At 40.3% G+C, this 18,719-nt stretch overlaps 1 protein-coding gene across 1 annotated transcript in view; it reads right to left on the reverse strand.

Annotated features, from left to right (window-relative positions):
• LOC120932694 (sodium- and chloride-dependent GABA transporter 2-like) overlaps positions 1 to 10,640 on the reverse strand; it is a 131,038-nt gene extending 120,398 nt beyond the window's left edge. The window contains exon 1 of the mRNA XM_040345258.1: positions 10,539 to 10,640. Coding sequence (XP_040201192.1) covers positions 10,539 to 10,611 — 73 coding nt within the window. The 5' untranslated portion in view covers positions 10,612 to 10,640. The remainder of the gene's footprint in view (positions 1 to 10,538) is intronic.
• Positions 10,641 to 18,719: the final 8,079 nt, after the last annotated feature.

The raw sequence follows: 18,719 nt of genomic DNA on the forward strand, positions 1-18,719 counted from the left end.
ATGTACCCTTTAAAAAAAACTTACCAACTAACAAACTAACTGAGATAACTAACGAACTAATATACTAACGAACTAATTAACTAATGAACTAACGAATGAACTAACGAGATAACTAACAAACTAACGAGATAACTAACGAACTAATTAACTAACAAACAAACTAACTAACAAGATAACTAACAAACTTACCAACTAACGAACTAACTAACTGAGATAACTAACTAATTAACTAATTAACTAATTAACTAACAAACTAATTAACTAACAAACTAATTAACTAATTAACTAATGAACTAATTAACTAACTAACTAACTAACAAACTAACTAACGAGATAACTAATGAACTAATTAACTAACAAACTGACTTACTAACGAACTAACAAGATAACTAACTAACGAGATAACTAACAAACGAACTAACTAACTGAGATAACTAACGAACTAATTAACTAACAAACTAATTAACTCATTAACTAATTAACTAACAAACTAACTAACGAGATAACTAACAAACTAATTAACTAATGAACTAATTTACTAATGAACGAATTAACTAACGAGATAACTAACTAACAAACTAACGAGATAACTAACTAACAAACTAACGAGATAACTAACAAACTAACTAACTAACTGAGATAACTAACGAACTAATTAACTAACAAACTAATTAACTCATTAACTAATTAACTAACAAACTAACTAACGAGATAACTAACGAACTAATTAACTAATTAACTAACGAACTAATTAACTAACAAACTAATTAACTAACGAACTAATTAACTAACGAACTAATTAACTAACAAACTAATTAACTAACAAACTAATTAACTAACAAACTAATTAACTAACAAACGAACTAACAAGATAACTAACTAACGAGATAACTAACAAACTAATTAACTAACAAACTAATTAACTAACAAACTAATTAACTAACAAACTAATTAACTAACAAACTAATTAACTAACAAACTAATTAACTAACAAACTAACTCATTAACTAATTAACTAACAAACTAATTAACTAACGAACTAACGAACTAATTAACTAACGAACTAATTAACTAACGAACTAATTAACTAACGAACTAATTAACTAACAAACTAATTAACTAACAAACTAATTAACTAACGAACTAATTAACTAACGAACTAATTAACCAACAAACTAATTAACCAACAAACTAATTAACCAACAAACTAATTAACCAACAAACTAATTAACCAACGAGATAACTAACGAACTAATTAACTAACGAACTAATTAACTCATTAACTAATTAACTAACAAACTAACTAACGAGATAACTAACGAACTAATTAACTAACAAACTAATTAACCAACGAGATAACTAACAAACTAATTAACCAACAAACTAATTAACCAACAAACTAATTAACCAACAAACTAATTAACCAACAAACTAATTAACCAACAAACTAATTAACCAACAAACTAATTAACCAACGAACTAATTAACTCATTAACTAATTAACTCATTAACTAATTAACTAACAAACTAACCAACGAGATAACTAACAAACTAATTAACTAATTAACTAATTAACTAATTAACTAACAAACTAATTAACTAACAAACTAATTAACTAACAAACTAATTAACTAACGAACGAACTAACAAGATAACTAACTAACGAGATAACTAACGAACTAACAAACTAACAAACTAACAAACTAACAAACTAATTAACTAACAAACTAATTAACTAACGAACTAATTAACTAACGAACTAATTAACTAACGAACTAATTAACTAACAAACTAATTAACTAACAAACTAATTAACTAACAAACTAATTAACCAACAAACTAATTAACCAACAAACTAATTAACCAACAAACTAATTAACCAACAAACTAATTAACCAACGAGATAACTAACGAACTAATTAACTAACGAACTAATTAACTAACAAACTAATTAACTAACAAACTAATTAACTAACAAACTAATTAACTAACGAACGAACTAACAAGATAACTAACTAACGAGATAACTAACGAACTAACAAACTAACTAACAAACTAATTAACTAACAAACTAATTAACTAACAAACTAATTAACTAACAAACTAATTAACTAACAAACTAATTAACTAACAAACTAATTAACTAACAAACTAATTAACTAACTAATTAACAAACTAATTAACAAACTAATTAACAAACAAGATAACTACCTAACGAGATAACTAACAAACTAACGAGATAACTAATGAACTAACGAACTAACAAGATAACTAACGAACTAACAAGATAACTAACGAACTAACGAGATAACTAACAAACGAACTAACTAACTGAGATAACTAACGAACTAATTAACTAACAAACTAACTCATTAACTAACAAACTAACTAACGAGATAACTAACGAACTAATTAACTAATTAACAAACTAATTAACTAACAAACTAATTAACTAACAAACTAATTAACTAACAAACTAATTAACTAACAAACTAATTAACTAACAAACTAATTAACTAACAAACTAATTAACCAACGAGATAACTAACGAACTAATTAACTAACAAACTAATTAACTAACAAACTAATTAACTAACAAACTAATTAACTAACAAACTAATTAACTAACGAACGAACTAACAAGATAACTAACTAACGAGATAACTAACGAACTAACAAACTAACTAACAAACTAATTAACTAACAAACTAATTAACTAACAAACTAATTAACTAACAAACTAATTAACTAACAAACTAATTAACCAACGAGATAACTAACGAACTAATTAACTAACGAACTAATTAACTCATTAACTAATTAACTAACAAACTAATTAACCAACGAGATAACTAACGAACTAATTAACTAACAAACTAATTAACTAACAAACTAATTAACTAACAAACTAATTAACTAACAAACTAATTAACTAACGAACGAACTAACAAGATAACTAACTAACGAGATAACTAACGAACTAACAAACTAACTAACAAACTAATTAACTAACAAACTAATTAACTAACAAACTAATTAACTAACAAACTAATTAACTAACTAATTAACAAACTAATTAACAAACAAGATAACTACCTAACGAGATAACTAACAAACTAACGAGATAACTAATGAACTAACGAACTAACAAGATAACTAACGAACTAACAAGATAACTAACGAACTAACGAGATAACTAACAAACTAACTAACGAACTAATGAGATAACTAACTAACGAGATAACTAACTAACGAGATAACTAACAAACTAACTAACGAACTAATGAGATAACTAACTAACGAGATAACTAACTAACGAGATAACTAACTAACGAGATAACTAACTAACGAGATAACTAACTAACGAGATAACTAACTAACGAGATAACTAACAAACTAACTAAAGAACTAACGAACTAACTAACGAGATAACTAACGAGTTAACTAACGAGATAACTAACTAACGAGATAACGAATGAACCAACGAGATAACGAACTAATGAACTAACGAGATAACGAACTAATGAACTAACTAACTAACGAGATAACTAACTAACAAACTAACAAACTAACTAACTAACGAGATAACTAACTAACTAACGAAATAACTAGATCCACGTCCTGTCAGGGATAGAGGAGACCGTACAAGATGTACAAGGGACACAGATCGATCACCTCCCCCAGTCAGTCACCTCCCCCCACAGTTAGAAACACCATGCGGGGTACACAATTAACCCCTTCCTCGCCCCCTAGTGTTAACCCCTTCCCTGCCAGTCACATTTATACAGTAATCAGTGCATATTTATAGCACTAATCGCTGTATAAATGTGAATGGTCCCAAAAATGTGTCAAAAGTGTCCGATGTGTCCGCCATAAGGTCGCAGTCCCAATAAAAATCGCAGATCGCCGCCATTACTAGTAAAAAGAAAAAGTAAAAAAAAAAAATTATAATTCTGTTCCCTATTTTGTAGGCGCTATACCTTTTGCGCAAACCAGTCGCTTATTGCGATTTTTTCCCCCAAAAATATGTAGAATAATACGTATCGGCCTAAACTGAGGAAAAAATGTTTTTCTATATATTTTTGGGGGATATTTATTATAGCAAAAAGTAAAAAATAGGTTTTTTTTTTCAAAATTGTCGCTCTTTTTTTGTTTATAGCGCAAAAAATAAAAACCGCAGAGGTGATCAAATACCACCAAAAGAAAGCTCTATTTATGGGAAAAAAGGACGTCAATTGTTTGGGAGCTACGTCGCACGACCGCGCAATTGTCAGTTAAAGCGACGCAGTGCCGGAAGCTGAAATTTCGCCTGGGCAGGAGGGGGGTATATGTGCCCAGTAAGCAAGTAGTTAAAACACGATTGCTATGTTTTATTGCAGTTTGCTCAAAGTATACATTTTAAAATATACATATATAAAGGCTATAAAATATATACTAGAATTTGAACTTTAGCTTTAAAATAAATGACTCGCATTGTGTTTGCTGTTCCATCTTAAAATCCTTAGATTATCTATCTTTTGTCTATTTCTATATAGGACGCTGCAATGGGCAACCTTGCTGAACAACTTGTGGGATAAAATCTATAGCTATGTACACAAGGGTGTTTGTTTATTAGAAACAATGGGCTAAGGGCCTGCTTATACTATTGGGTTCGGGTAATATGCTCCTTACTGTAACACAAGGTAGCCCACTAAAACAAAGTATGAAGTGTTGCAGTACCATTATCATTTTTTTATGGCACTTAAATCTTAGTTATGTGGGTGCGGGAGTGCGTGTAAATCGCACACATTGCCACAGCCGCACAGTAAATGCACAGGGGTGTCATTGACTCCTAATGGCACCCACACACACCCTGAACAAATTTAGTGCTTTGTCCCGCTCATGAAGATCGCATGGTGCAAAAGCACCATATGATTTCTGTGCAGACACATTTTATTTTATTTTTTTCAAATAACAGTTTTTATTAATCATATTAGTCAGCAAAAGTACAGAGATCGAATACATTTGTACACATATCGCCAGACCACAAACTGGCCAGTGCTTGCATTGTATCAATACACAGCTATCCTAGTGGCGTGCAAACAGAGCTGACAAACTACACACAATAGTAACCATTAACAATCTGCCGCAGGTCTCAATTAGACCCGAAGAAAATAGAGAAAGAAAAAGGGGGGGGGGCTAGAGGGCGAAAACAGGGGCTCGACCATCGGCTCACGGCGGATCCTCCCGACGGTGCCACTCCCCCCAGACCTCATCGTGTATCTACAACCTATCCTGGAGTCTAGCTGTAATTTTTTCCATAACTTCTACATCTTTTATTCTAGTCTATAGGTCTTCCTGGAAGGGTGGGGAGCGCCGTTTCCAGTGGAGGGCGACCAGGCACCGGGCAGCAGTGAGTACGTGTCTAAGCAGTTTTTTGGACGTTTTGGATATCTGCAGGGATAATACACCCAGTAAAAACAGTTTTTGAGTCAGGGGGACCTGTACCCCCAAAAGGCGTGACAACAAATCACGTGTCTCTGCCCAGAAGGGTACAAGCCTGGGGCAGCTCCAGTAAATGTGGTACAGGGAACCCCTATCATCCAGTCAGTGCCAACACCTTTCCGAACAAGAGGGGTAAATGGTGTGGAGCACATCTGGCACCAGGTACCAAAAATAGAGAATTTTTAGGCATTCTTGTAGAGAGTACAGTATGAGCTCTTTGCCGCCTGAGACCAGATCGCCCACCACGTTGTCTCTGGGAGTTCCTCTCCCAGTATTTTTTCCCAGCAAAGCATGTAATCTCATGCATGCCCTGGCCTTCAATGGAGTTTGAGTTGTGCAGACACATTTTAAAAGGCACAGAGTCCTTTTCCCTGCAGAAAATGTAGCAACGAGAGCCCATTCAAATGAATGGGCTGCCGTGCTCATGCACTTGCAGAAAGCAAAGCCACAAACATGGGAACTTGCGGTAAAATAAAAAAAAACACAATTGCAGCACATGCATTATCACAGCTCTATGTGGTTGGAACAGGCTCTTCCATGGGTCAGTGTTAACCATACATACAGTACATTGTACAGGACTGGTGTTCCCATTGGAAGAATTTGCCTCTTTTATGCTCTTGTGACAACTGTAAAACTTTGTATTTCACATCATTTTCTGTCCCGTTGCCAATGATCCTTAGGACACAGAGAGGGTGCATCTTCCTGGGGTGCACAGACAACCACTATAGAAGATAATGGCCAAGCAAGAAGTCGCTTAAATACCTAGTGAAATGATTAGCCCGAGTTTCCAGAAGCGCAAGCACTTTTTCCTCCCGTCCTTTATAAATGTATCATTCTCCAAAATAGAAACGTACCAAAAAAAAAAAAAAAAAGAAATGCATAGAAGGACCTCTTACAAAAAGTCTCTGCTGACAAAGCTTTTAACCACTAAACTGCTGAACATATGCACAGAGATAAGAGATTCTAAAAACTTGTGGAATTTAATTTACGAGCAGTGGTGGTCAGCTTGAATATTTAGAAGGGCTTAAGTGCAGCCCTTGACACTTTCACAATAGCAGTGCATTTTCACACCTCAATGCCCCAGAATTTTGGTTCCGTAGCATTTTTTTGCAGCGTATCACAATGCACACAATGAAGACAATGGAGTAAAATAACCCCAGTGTTGGTGTCAGTTAGTGCAATAATAGCTCCCAAAATTGGTTTCAGTGGACACAGTTGCTGTCAGTGGATATAATAACCCCCAACATTGTGTCGGTGGACACAGTAATAACCCCCCCAACACATCCCCCCACATGGTGGCAATGGTAGCAGTGATAAAAGTGTCAAATGAAAAAAAAAAAGGAGAGAAAAAGCTTCTCCAAAGAAGATGAGGTCCACCATCTAGGGACAGAAAACTGGAGTCTCAAAGAACGCACTAGGGAGAGCCCTTGCAAGTTTTATTGCCAGTGTCCAATCACATGAAGGTAGCCTGCTTCTAATTCTAACCATGGTCTGTGAAAAGAACCCCTGTGTGCCGTGCTGTATGATGAGGATATAACATTTAGCCACAAATCCTTTCTCTTAAAGGGAAAGGGTTATTTGTAGCCAAGTTGAGGGGTAGGCAAAAGAAGCTGCTACATTGGGTGCTTCAGTCAAAGGGAAAGGGGCGGGTGCAAAAAAAGGGCAGGATCTGCAACTTATGCTGCTAAAAAAGTTTACAACTCATGGAGGGCATTTGCAAGTCTTTTTGCGGTCGGTGACAAAAAATACCTTGTTCTAGCACTATACTTTAACCAACTGAAGGAGGAACTAGGCTTCACTCCCTTTCAGTCCAGGCCATTTCTCAGTGTTGTCACATTTTGAATGACAATTACTCAGTCAGTAATGCAACACTTTACCCAAATTAATGTTATACTCTTTGAGACTGATAGAGCTTTCATTTGGTGGTATTTAATCACCACTGTGTTTTTTTTTTTTTTTTTGCAATATAAAAGAAAGAAAAAAAAAAAAGGACTGGAATAATGTTTTTTCTTAGTTTCTGTTATAAAATGTTGAAAATAAATATTTCTTCAAAAAAGTAGGTCAAAATTGAATCAGCTATATTTTATTGGTAAAAATAATAGGTATAAATGCCCCCAAAATTACCCCTTTTTGGAAAGTAGACAGTCTAATGCCGCGTACACACTCAACGTGATTCTTGTCAATCCTACCTTGCTTACACACGATCGTGAAAAAATATGCTCGAGCAAAGCGTGGTGACGTACAACATGTACGACGGCACTATAAAAGGGGAAGTTCCATTCAAATGGCGCCACCCTTTGGGCCTGATTATATAAATTTCCCTTCTCATAACTTGCTTCTGAGCATGCGCATTATTTTCCCCGTCGTTAAAGCCTACACACGACCATTTTTCACGACGTGAAAAACGACGTCTAAATTTTTAATGCCCATTTTCCACGTTGCGAAAAATGCTCTGAAGCCTACACACGATCGTTTTTAATGACTAGTTTAAAAAGAATTGCATTTTTCACGTCATGAAAAACGGTTGTGTGTACGCGGCATAAGCCATTTAGTAAGAGGCAGGGTGCGTTTTTTGAAGTTGTAATATTTGGCGAAATTCTTTGGAAAATTATGAAAGTAAATTATGTTAGGGAGTAACATTTAACACACAGCATTGGCATACTTACAATTAAGCCCCAAAACACATTCTGCTACTTATCCCAAATATGGTGATATCCTGCGTGAGAATTTTCCGCACCCTAACCACATAGAGAAGCCCAAAATCCAAGGAGCACCCGTTTAACAATTACACATCTATTTTCCTGACTACTTATCACATTTCTAATTACACTCCAAAACACCATCTGCTTCTCTTGCCAAGTATAGGAATGCCACATGTGAGACTTTTTCAATGTTTGGATGGATTATGTACCTGATGAAAGGGAGGGACGTGGTCAGCAAACAGGAAAAGTATTGGTCCAAACAGCAGGCAGAATCACGGTCGATAAACAGGCCAGGGTCAGTACATGCAGCAGGCAGAGACATGGTCAGCAAATAGCCAAATGATCAGTCCAAGCGGCAGGCAACAACATGGTCAGTAAGCAGGCAAAAGGTCAGTTCAGGCAGCAGGCAAAAACATGGTCGATTAACAGGCCAGGGTCATTTCAGGCAGCAGGCAGAGACATGGTCAATATGGAGACAGAAGTTCTATTCAGGTGGCAGGCAGAAACATGGTCAATAAACAGACCAGGGTCAGTTCAGAAGGCAGGCAGAGGCATAATCAGTATGTAGGGAAATAGTCAGGCAGCGGGCAGAAACGTGGTTGAGAAAACAGGCGGTACACAGGGCATCAGGTACAGGCAAAATAAAGGGGGTTCAGACACACCTTCACTGATATTGTAGTGAGGTATGGTAGACAGAAGCAGTCTAAGCAGAGGCCAGGTTGTAGGGGAAATTGGGGATGAAGTAATGTGTCACGCCTTACTCCATCTTTGGTGCATACGCAACATTTTTGGGGAGTCTTTGGCCTGTTTTGGTGATAATATTGGAGAAGTGTCTCATGGGTTTTCAGGTGCAGGGCCTTGCTGGTAAATAAGGTCTGTTACAACCTCTTCTTGATATTTTAGGAAAGAGTCAATACTTCCCATGGCCCTGTACATGTACCAATTTGAATAAGTAGATGAACACTTTATTAAACCAGCAAATTAATCTTCTGGTGGCCACTGGCCAGGTAGGGCTTTATCTATTCGTTATTTAAATCTACACCTCCCAATAATTGAATGTATTTGTGTATGCAATTAGGTTTTTGCACCAGACAATGTCATCCCTGGATTTCCGCTGAGGTGGCTTTGTGGATGGAAGAAACGTCATAGACATCCTGCTAATCCTTACATTTAAAGGCCATAATTTCTTCATTGCGCAAACTTGCCGACTCCCCCTCCCTCCATTTCAGCTTTGTGATGACCAGTCTTTGTGGAAAGCCATTATGATTTACTTGCACTGTACCACAAGCTACAGTTTACTGCAGCTAAAGGTGTCAGAAAAGTGTCAGGCTGGTGTAAAAATTGTTCACACAGAGGAGGAGGAATTCCTGATGGAACAAGGGTGACATAGGGTCCCAGACATTGACACTTCTCCTGTAGCACATTTTTCTAACTATTTGCCGACCGCCACACTGGGAAGCCGCTAGCTGTCATAACTCCGGTATCGTTTCTTCCCTTAGGCAACTGGCTTTCTGATAAAAGTGATCCCAGCAAAAATCACATTTATAGGATGTTTACATTCCTTGTAATAGGAATAAAAGTGATCGAAAAATAAATAGTAAAAATAAAAAAAGTTGTGCCCTATCCCTCTGTGCTCACTTGCAGAAGTTAACGCATACGTAGGTCGCACCGCATATGTAAATGGTGTTCAAACCACACGTGCAGTATCGCTGCAATCATTAAAGCGAGAACAATAATTCTAGCGCCTAAGTTTATAAAATTTAAAGCGTCGCCTATGGAGATTTTTTTTAGGTACCATAGTCTGTTGCCGTTTCACAAGTGTGCGCAATTTGAAAGCATGAGATGTTGGGTATCTATTTACTTGGCATAACATCATCGTTCACATTATACAAAAAATTTGGGGTAAATATTGTGTTTTTTTTATTCATTAAAGTGCATTTTTTCTTTAAAAAACTGCGTTTGAAATACTACTGCGCAAATACAGTGTGACAAAATATAAATGCAACGACCGCCATTTTATTCTCTAGGGTCTCCGCTTAATAAATGATATAGATATATATATATATATATATATATATATAGATATAGATATATATATATATATATATATATATATATATATATATATATATATATATATATATATATATATATAATATTTGGGGGTTCCAAATAATTTTCTAGCAAAAACTACAGATTTTTTACTTGTAAACAACAAATGTCAGAAAAAGGCCTGGTCAGCAAATGGCTAAAGTGGTCAGACGGGAAGCAATTATTATGGTTTCCTTTACATTACCCCAAACACATCAATACCTACAAAAAAATGAAAAGTGTGCAGATTTGTTATCTCACCTCCAGTCTCCAGCTTGAAACAATCTTCAGGTAAATCTCCGACTTTTTGCGAACCTCCTGGATATTCAGACATGTTGGGTGTTTGCAGCAGAGGAACTTATCCATGGAATGGAAAGTTACCTCATTGTACTCCATCATAAAGGTGAATGTTTGACTTTTACAATGTGAAGTGTTTAAATTGCAATGTTTTACATATATCCGTGCCTGGAGATTAATTCTATTTAAACAATGCCAACCCTAAATGGATTATGTTTAGTTTTATCTCTGCGCATGTATACCCCCCCCCCCCAAAAAAAAATCTTGTTTTCAAAGGTTTTATTTTTTTCCTGTCTCAGTGCTGTTGATCTCCTCTAGCCTCTTTTAACCACTTCCTGTTAACATGCGTGTTCCAGTGTCAGCTGCATGTCATTGCTCTGGACCTACTTCCTCGTAGTGACAACAGTTGACAATGGCTGTGCAATGTGTGTCAGCATGGCTGCTTGAAATCGCCACTAGAAAAGCATGCAACATAGGGACAATGTAGTATAATTGACAGACATTAGTTACCCTTTAAAGGCAGTGACTGAACAAGGACCTTTATGGAAATATCACCAGCAACTATTTGAATGAAAGTTGCAGAAAACTTCTAAAAATTACATCAACGTATCAAAGCTAGTATGATATTTCCCCCCCCCCCCCCATTGTGACAGCGTACAGGGGATTTCTCCCCACACCCGCTGTCACAATTTGAAACCAGTGTGGCTCCGCCCACACAGCTGTGTCGTTCATTAACAGAATACTATGAATAAACTGGAAGTACCGCCTGCCATTGCTACAAACGGCTTGTAGTTCTCAATGAACTGCAAGGCCACTGACGAGCGCTGTCATAGTCCATTGATTCTTCGTGCTCTCAGGTAACTGTCTGCCCGTCTGCAGTAGCCACGATCCACTGATCACGAGTGCAATGCTCTGAAAAAAACATGCATATATATATATTTTTTTTTCTAAAAGTGAACATATCCTTTAACACCTAGGTTAGGAATGTAAGAGGCCTATTTATCTTACCAATGCGTGTTTAGGCTTGTAAATTTTATAGTTTTATGTGTACATGGGGCTCACGTATTTACTCCTTATACACAAACTTTGCTTCCTGCTTTACACACAATTTAAAGGTCTGATTGGGCTGACTCATTGAAAACAATGCATTCCTTGTGCAGTTACATAGTAGGTGAGGTTGAAAAAAGACACAAGTCCAAACTATGGCCCGGACTCAGAAAGCAATCACGCCGACGTATCTACTGATATGCGGCGTAAGTGCACGGATGCGCCGTCGTATCTATGCGCCTGATTCTGCAAGCAAGATACGCCTGAATTTTGGCTTCATACGACCGACGTAAGTTTCCTACACCGTCGTATCTTGTGCGCATATTTACGCTGGCCGCAAGGGGCGCTTCTATTGATTTACGTGTCGAATATGTAAATGAGGGAGATACACCGATTCACAAAACGTACTTACGCCCGTCGCTGTAATCTACGCCGTTTACGTAAGGCGTACGCCCGGCGTAACGCTAAGCCTCATAAAGCAGGTGTAAGTCATGTTAGGGTATGGACGTCGGAACAGCCGTCGTATTTTACGTTGTTTACGTACACACCCCAGTAGAAGTCCTTATAGCGACGAAACCGGTAGGGTACAGAGGTCATACCGCCATTACCTGCACAATTTGTGGATTTACTTCTGCCCATTCATTGGGCAAGATAGTTTCTTGCTTGCTGCATGTTTTATTTGGATTTTCGAATTACACTGCTGAATTTTATTTGAATTTTTTACTCGGAGTGTTGACTTTTGTAGTGACACAAGTTTGATGTTTTTATTAAAACCGCAACTTTTTTTACACTATGTGGAGCCTATTTTTGTTTTTTTTCACATACTCTGTTGTGATCAACCATCAACATCTTTATGCTCTACTACCTGATTTTTTGGAAACACCTGAATCTTTCTGGATTGTGAGTATAATCGGTTATCAGCAACCATCCTGAGACTACACAGGTTTGGAGAGACCTTGGGAGAATAACATCGGAAGGGCGACCAGAGAGGGCTATCAGCCCGTATAAGCATTGGAGACCCACCCATCGTATGATGAGCAGTGGGTCATTGGAATCTGGTAAGAGTACCCAGTTATTTTCTCCCCTAAAGTTGATTGGAATGTGTTGCTGAGGATATACATCGCATTTAAACCATACAAGCGAAGGATTATATATATATATACATATTATTCCCAACAGGGGAACGGACTATATATATCTTTTGTGTTGATGATTCATATCATCCCAAATGCTTTAAGGTGTTTTTCCACAAAAAATACTCTTTTCTGAACTTATAGCATATTTGTCATATGTGAATTGCTATTTATTGGGTGCATTGATTTCTCCCTCTAGGTTCTCAAAAGGACATTATTGATAGCAGGTTTATGCAGATCCTCAGAGGTTCACATTAACACTTATATTGTGGGTTTTGTCAAGTTTAACTATTTGCTTCACAGATACTCCTGCTATATAGGCGTACACACATTTTTTCACATAAGTTTCCTTTTTATGTGGCAAACTTTCAACATTTGGGAGTTTTCTCAATCTTATATTCACCATACATCACAGTGTTGAGTACACACTCAGATCACTTCTGTTTAGGAGCGCCTTACTCTATTTGGGTTCCCACCTAAGTTGGAGTTGAGTCGCACTGGCGCCACATTTTTCTTTACTCACTACTTTTACAAATACTATTTGTGTGTTGGCTGCCCACGTTCACTATCCATTACCAGTTTGCGCAATATTTTCACACCTACGTAAGTCGTACATGAATGGGGCTGGGCATAGGTTATGTTCACGTCGTAGGCATTGAGCCGTCGGATCTTAGGGAGTAAATTTGGTGTGATTCTGAGCATGCGCGCGCATGCGCCGTTCGTTCGGCCCTTCATTTGCATGGGGTCACGGTTAATTTAAATGTATCACGCCCACTACCTTCCTACTTTGAATTAGACGGGCTTACGCCAGCCAATTTACGTTACGCTGGCGCAACGTAGGGAGCGAGTGCTTTGTGAATACTGCTCTTGCCTCTCGGAGTTATGTCGGCGTAGCGCATATGAGATGCGCTACGCCAGCACAAAGATGCGCCAAGCTACCTGAATCTGGCCCTATGTGTGTGATTATATGTCAGTATTAAGCAATAAAAAGATATTCCCGTGCTGGCCAAGTCTAAAAGGTGGAGTACTGCATCAAGCACTGAAGGTAGTATCAAGACCCAAGTAAGTATAAATGTAGAAGTAGTGCTGCACTGTTCATAAATAGGTGATAAAGTGCAAATGTGCTCACGTGACGTGTACACTTGAAAGGCAATAAATGAATGGTCAAAATAGCAACAATAAAATATAAATAAATCAGCTGCGACAGTATAAACAATGGACTGATAAATTGTCCAAATACTGTGAAAAGCGTACCACAAAATAGATGTGAGAATAAACTCTTTAAAATGGGGACTTTGATGCCAAAGTAAAGATACATACCAGCGGAGCCTGAGACGTCAGGAGCCACCAGGAGATTGAAAGACACACTCATACGCGGTTACCATACAGCGGTAAGGTAAGGGGACACCTATACCCCAAGTTGCACGGAGAACCATCAACCACCTATCGATAGCACTCCATACCAGAGATTGACTACTAGCACCAGCACCTTCACCCTGATCACTGTGCACACAGCCATCCATCCAGCTTGCACCTTATGGACATTATCTGCACTGCGTTTTTTTGAAATTCGTTTTTTTTTTATTAATTTTTTACTTCATTTTATGGAATTTTAGTGTGAATATATTTATTTATGATTGCACATGTCACATGATGCCATTTTAAAGATTTTATGAGTTTTTTCTCACATCTAATTTTGTGGTACACCGCCCGGATTAAGGGGAGCCTAAAGATTAACAACGCATCGGTGTCCCTCTTCCCGGACTACTCCCCTGCGGTCCGGACCGCGAGAGCCAAATATCAGCATGTCAAGCAGAAGCTGAGGGAGAAGACCATCCAGTATTCTATGCTGTTTCCTGCTACGTTGAGAGTGGTACACCAGGGCCAGGTGAATTTCTTCCAAACCCCTGCCAACGCCTTATCCTGGTTTGAATCCCTGCACCAGCCTGGCCGTGCATCTGACAGGGCATCCGATGGGTGATTCCTCTACTTTTGTTGTTTTATTTTCCATATATTCGTTTTTCTTACATGGGATAGCCCCCCTTGGGGCTTTTTTCTTTTGTTGAACTCCGCTCCACCAGAATGCCTCCGGGGCAGGAGGTTTTTCAGATACTCATCGTTACAAGAGGACTAAGGTCTCCTCAAGGTGACTGTGCTGCTATTATTCAGCCTAATACCGTTCTGTTTGAAACACGTTTATGTCAGTTAAGTGAACATTGACTGTTTCTAACTCGCTTGCTGGCGTGCCTGCGGCGGGCCATGTTCCCTGTGTCCACAGGTAGTTCGGGGTTAAAGCCAGCCCCGTGTTTTTTTGGGGGCCTGGCAGGGGTTAATTGTGAAGGGTTGCTGTTTAAGATGTGTATGTTTGGGAGTGTGATTGACTTCCTGCATGTGGTGTTGCGTGTTGTGTGCTTGTGTGTGTGGGTTTCTGGTCCTCTCGCTCTCCCCGCCTGTGCCCTGTCTGGGTCACTGTCACTTGATCCGCCCTGTGTCCCACTGTATTTAAAGCTTTAACATGTCTGTGGTAAAGTGTATTTCATGGAATGTTCGGGGGTTAAACTCTAAATTTAAGAGGGCTTTGTTGTTTGATTTCCTTAAGGCATACAACCCCCATATTTTATGTCTGCAGGAAACGCACCTCTTGGGTTCAAAGGTTATGGCATTGAAGAAATGTTGGGTTATGCATGGTTTCCATTCCACCTACTCTAGCTATGCACGGGGGGTTTCCATTTTAGTGAGGAAGGGTCTCCCTTTCTCCTGCGAACGGGTGGTGCTAGACCCCAAGGGTCGGTATGTGTTCCTCCAATGCACAGTGCATGCCACGCCACTACTGTTGGTAGTGGTATACGCCCCCCCCCCTGTAACGGCAGACATTTTTACAGACTTAAGTGTGCAATTTGCTGCCTTCCCGGTTATGGCTGCCCTTATAGTGGGTGACTTCAACTCGGTGCTCGACCCTGTGCGGGACCGCTTGAGGCCCATCCCCTATGACTCTAAGCTGTTTAGTCAGTGGTGTGACTCCTTCGGTTATGTAGATCTCTGGAGGCTCAGTCATCCAGGGGCTCAGGAATATACATGCCAGTCCCGGACGTACCGTACTCTTTCCAGGCTGGACTATGCTCTGGGGACTCCGGATTTGATACCCAGTGTACAGACAGTTTCCCATTTACCTCAGACGTTGTCCGACCATTCCGCAATGACTGTGGAATTGGTGATGGGTCATAGGCCCTCCTTTCGGGTGTGGCGGCTCAGTCCCTTTTGGGTCTCCGCGCCTGAATTTCAGGAACAGATCAGGCAGGATATGTCCCACTATTGGGGGGACAACGCTGGGTCGGCCTCCTTTGGTCCCACCTGGGACGCCTTTAAGGCGACGGTGAGGGGTTCATACATTTCTAACATCTCCAGTCATAGGAAATCCTCCCGGGCCGCTCTTTTGGCCCTGGAGTCCTCCCTGGAGAGGGCCAGGGCTCAATACTCTGCGCACCCCACCCCGGACTCCCACGGGGCACTGGTGGGGGCGCACAGAGCCCTTGACCTTCACAGGGTGGATGTGACGCGGAAACAACAGCTATATTTGTCAGCTAGGATACTTGAGCATAGTGGTAAGAATGGCAAGATGTTGGCATTTCTGTCCCGCACGGAGTACGTGGATCGGACGATACCCCGTATTCAGTTGCCGGATGGCTCTGTCGCTTCGGACCCCATAGCCATAAATCAGGCCTTTAAATCCTTTTATGAAAGTCTGTACGCCGCCCCTCCCCCCCCAGAAGAGGAAGAGACATTGGGATTCCTAGAATCTCTTCGGTTCCCAGTCCTAGAGGAATCACATGTTTCGATACTGGACAAACCCCTAACGGTAGAAGAGGTCACCGAGGCTATTCATTCACTTCCCCCAAATAGGGCTCCTGGGTTAGACGGCTTGCCCGCCGAGTTGTACAAAAACTACGCGGAAGAGTTGGCACAGAAGTTACACTCCTTGTTTGGGCAGGCTCTGCAGGAGGGTGAGCTCCCCTCCTCCATGTGTGAAGCCCTGATTGTGGTGCTCCCTAAGCCTGACAAGGACAAGTTGCTATGTGGGTCGTACCGCCCCATTTCGCTTCTAAACAGTGATGTGAAGGTGCTAGCTAAAGTTCTGGCCCTAAGATTACAGAAGGTTATTCTCCATCTTATTCACAGGGATCAGGCGGGGTTCATGCCTGGAAGGAGTACGTACGACAATATCCGGCGACTCTATTTGCACATTCACCAGGCTGAGGCCAGGAAAATGGGGGGTTTGGTGCTGTCTTTGGACATACTAAAGGCCTTTGACACCGTCAACTGGTCGTTCCTGTGGGAGGCCATGCACCGAATGGGCTTTAGTGCCCGATTCATCAAGTGGGTCCGCTTGCTGTACACCAATCCCAGAGCCAGGGTTAGCACTAATAAAGATGTTTCAGATGTTTTTACTTTGCAGAGGGGTACCAGGCAGGGCTGTCCGCTCTCGCCACTCCTGTTCGCATTGGCCATTGAGCCTTTGGCTCTGGCGGTGCGACAGACGGCGGAGGTGGCCGGGATCTGTTACGGTTCCCTCTCTGAAAAGATATCTCTATACGCGGACGACGCCCTGATTTACCTCGACGGAACGGAGCGGTCCTTTGTCTCCCTGATGAGGGTGGTGGAGGAATTTGGGAAGGTCTCCGGGTTGAGAGTTGGTTGGGAAAAATCGGTTGCATTCCCTATAGGCCCTATGCTTGATTATTCCTACCTCTCAAGGTCCAAATTGTCCATTCAACCTACCTTTAAATACTTGGGGATAAATGTTAACGCAGACCTGTCTTCCTACGAAACTCTAAATGTTACCCCAATTGTTACACACATGGAGACTAGGCTCAAAACCTGGACCTCCTTGCCGCTTAACCTTATTGGCCGGGTGAACATTTTCAAGATGATTTACCTACCAAAATTTTTGTATGTGTTTCGGGCATCCCCAATTTTTTTGTTAAAGAAACTTTTTAAAAAACTTGACTCGATCCTTTTCACCTTTTTATGGCAGGGATCGAGCCCTCGCATGGCCAGGGCCTCTCTCCAGGCGCCTAAACTGGAGGGGGGTCTGGCTTGCCCTAACCTACGTCGGTACTTTATAGCATCTCAACTAACGTATGTCTATGATTGGTTCCTGGAGGCCTCCCCATCATGCTCCACTGCTCTACTGACTGCTCAAGTGGGCTCCAGGGACTCGTTGGTCGATGACCTTCTCAGGTCAAGGGCGGGACGATGCTCCCGTTACGCTCCGACAGAGGTGGGCTGGTTGGCGTGGCACGAGGGCAATGACTTGCTCACTGATTCAGGCGGGGTATCTCCTAGGGCCCCCCTATGGTATAATGCAAATTTCCCTGAGCTCCTGGGCCATCCCGACTCCGGGTGGTGGACCCGGGTTGGGATCACGCGTGCTTCCCACATTTTTATCAATGATCGGTTTCTCTCATTTGAAGAACTGCGGGCTCGCAATGGGATACAGGTGAAATTTCTATTCAGATACATTTCCCTCCGCCATGCGGTTCGGGCACAGTTTGGGGGTCTGGCCCAGGGGCTCACAGAATCGCCTCTGGAGGCTCTCATGTCATACTCAGACATAGAGAAATTGGTCACAGTGTTCTATACACGCCTACAGTCTGTGGGGGTTGAACCATTTCAAATTGCCCAAAGAAAGTGGGAGGTGGATATTCCGGGGCTGTCCGAGGAGGGATGGGAGGAGGCCTCGGAGGCGTGCTTCCTTGATCTCATAGGCTCTAATGATCAATACATACAATTTAAGTTCATCCACCAGTTGCACTATACCCCTGCCAGGTTGGCCCGTATGGGTCTGAATCCCAGTGCTTCCTGCCCCAGGTGTGACTCCACGGAGGCCAACTATTCACATATGTTTTGGTCATGTCCAGCTGTTTCACTATATTGGAAGGAACTATTTTCTTTTTTTAAGGACACT

The sequence above is a fragment of the Rana temporaria genome, chromosome 3 (genome assembly GCF_905171775.1).
Source record: "Rana temporaria chromosome 3, aRanTem1.1, whole genome shotgun sequence".
NCBI classification, from domain to species: domain Eukaryota; kingdom Metazoa; phylum Chordata; class Amphibia; order Anura; family Ranidae; genus Rana; species Rana temporaria.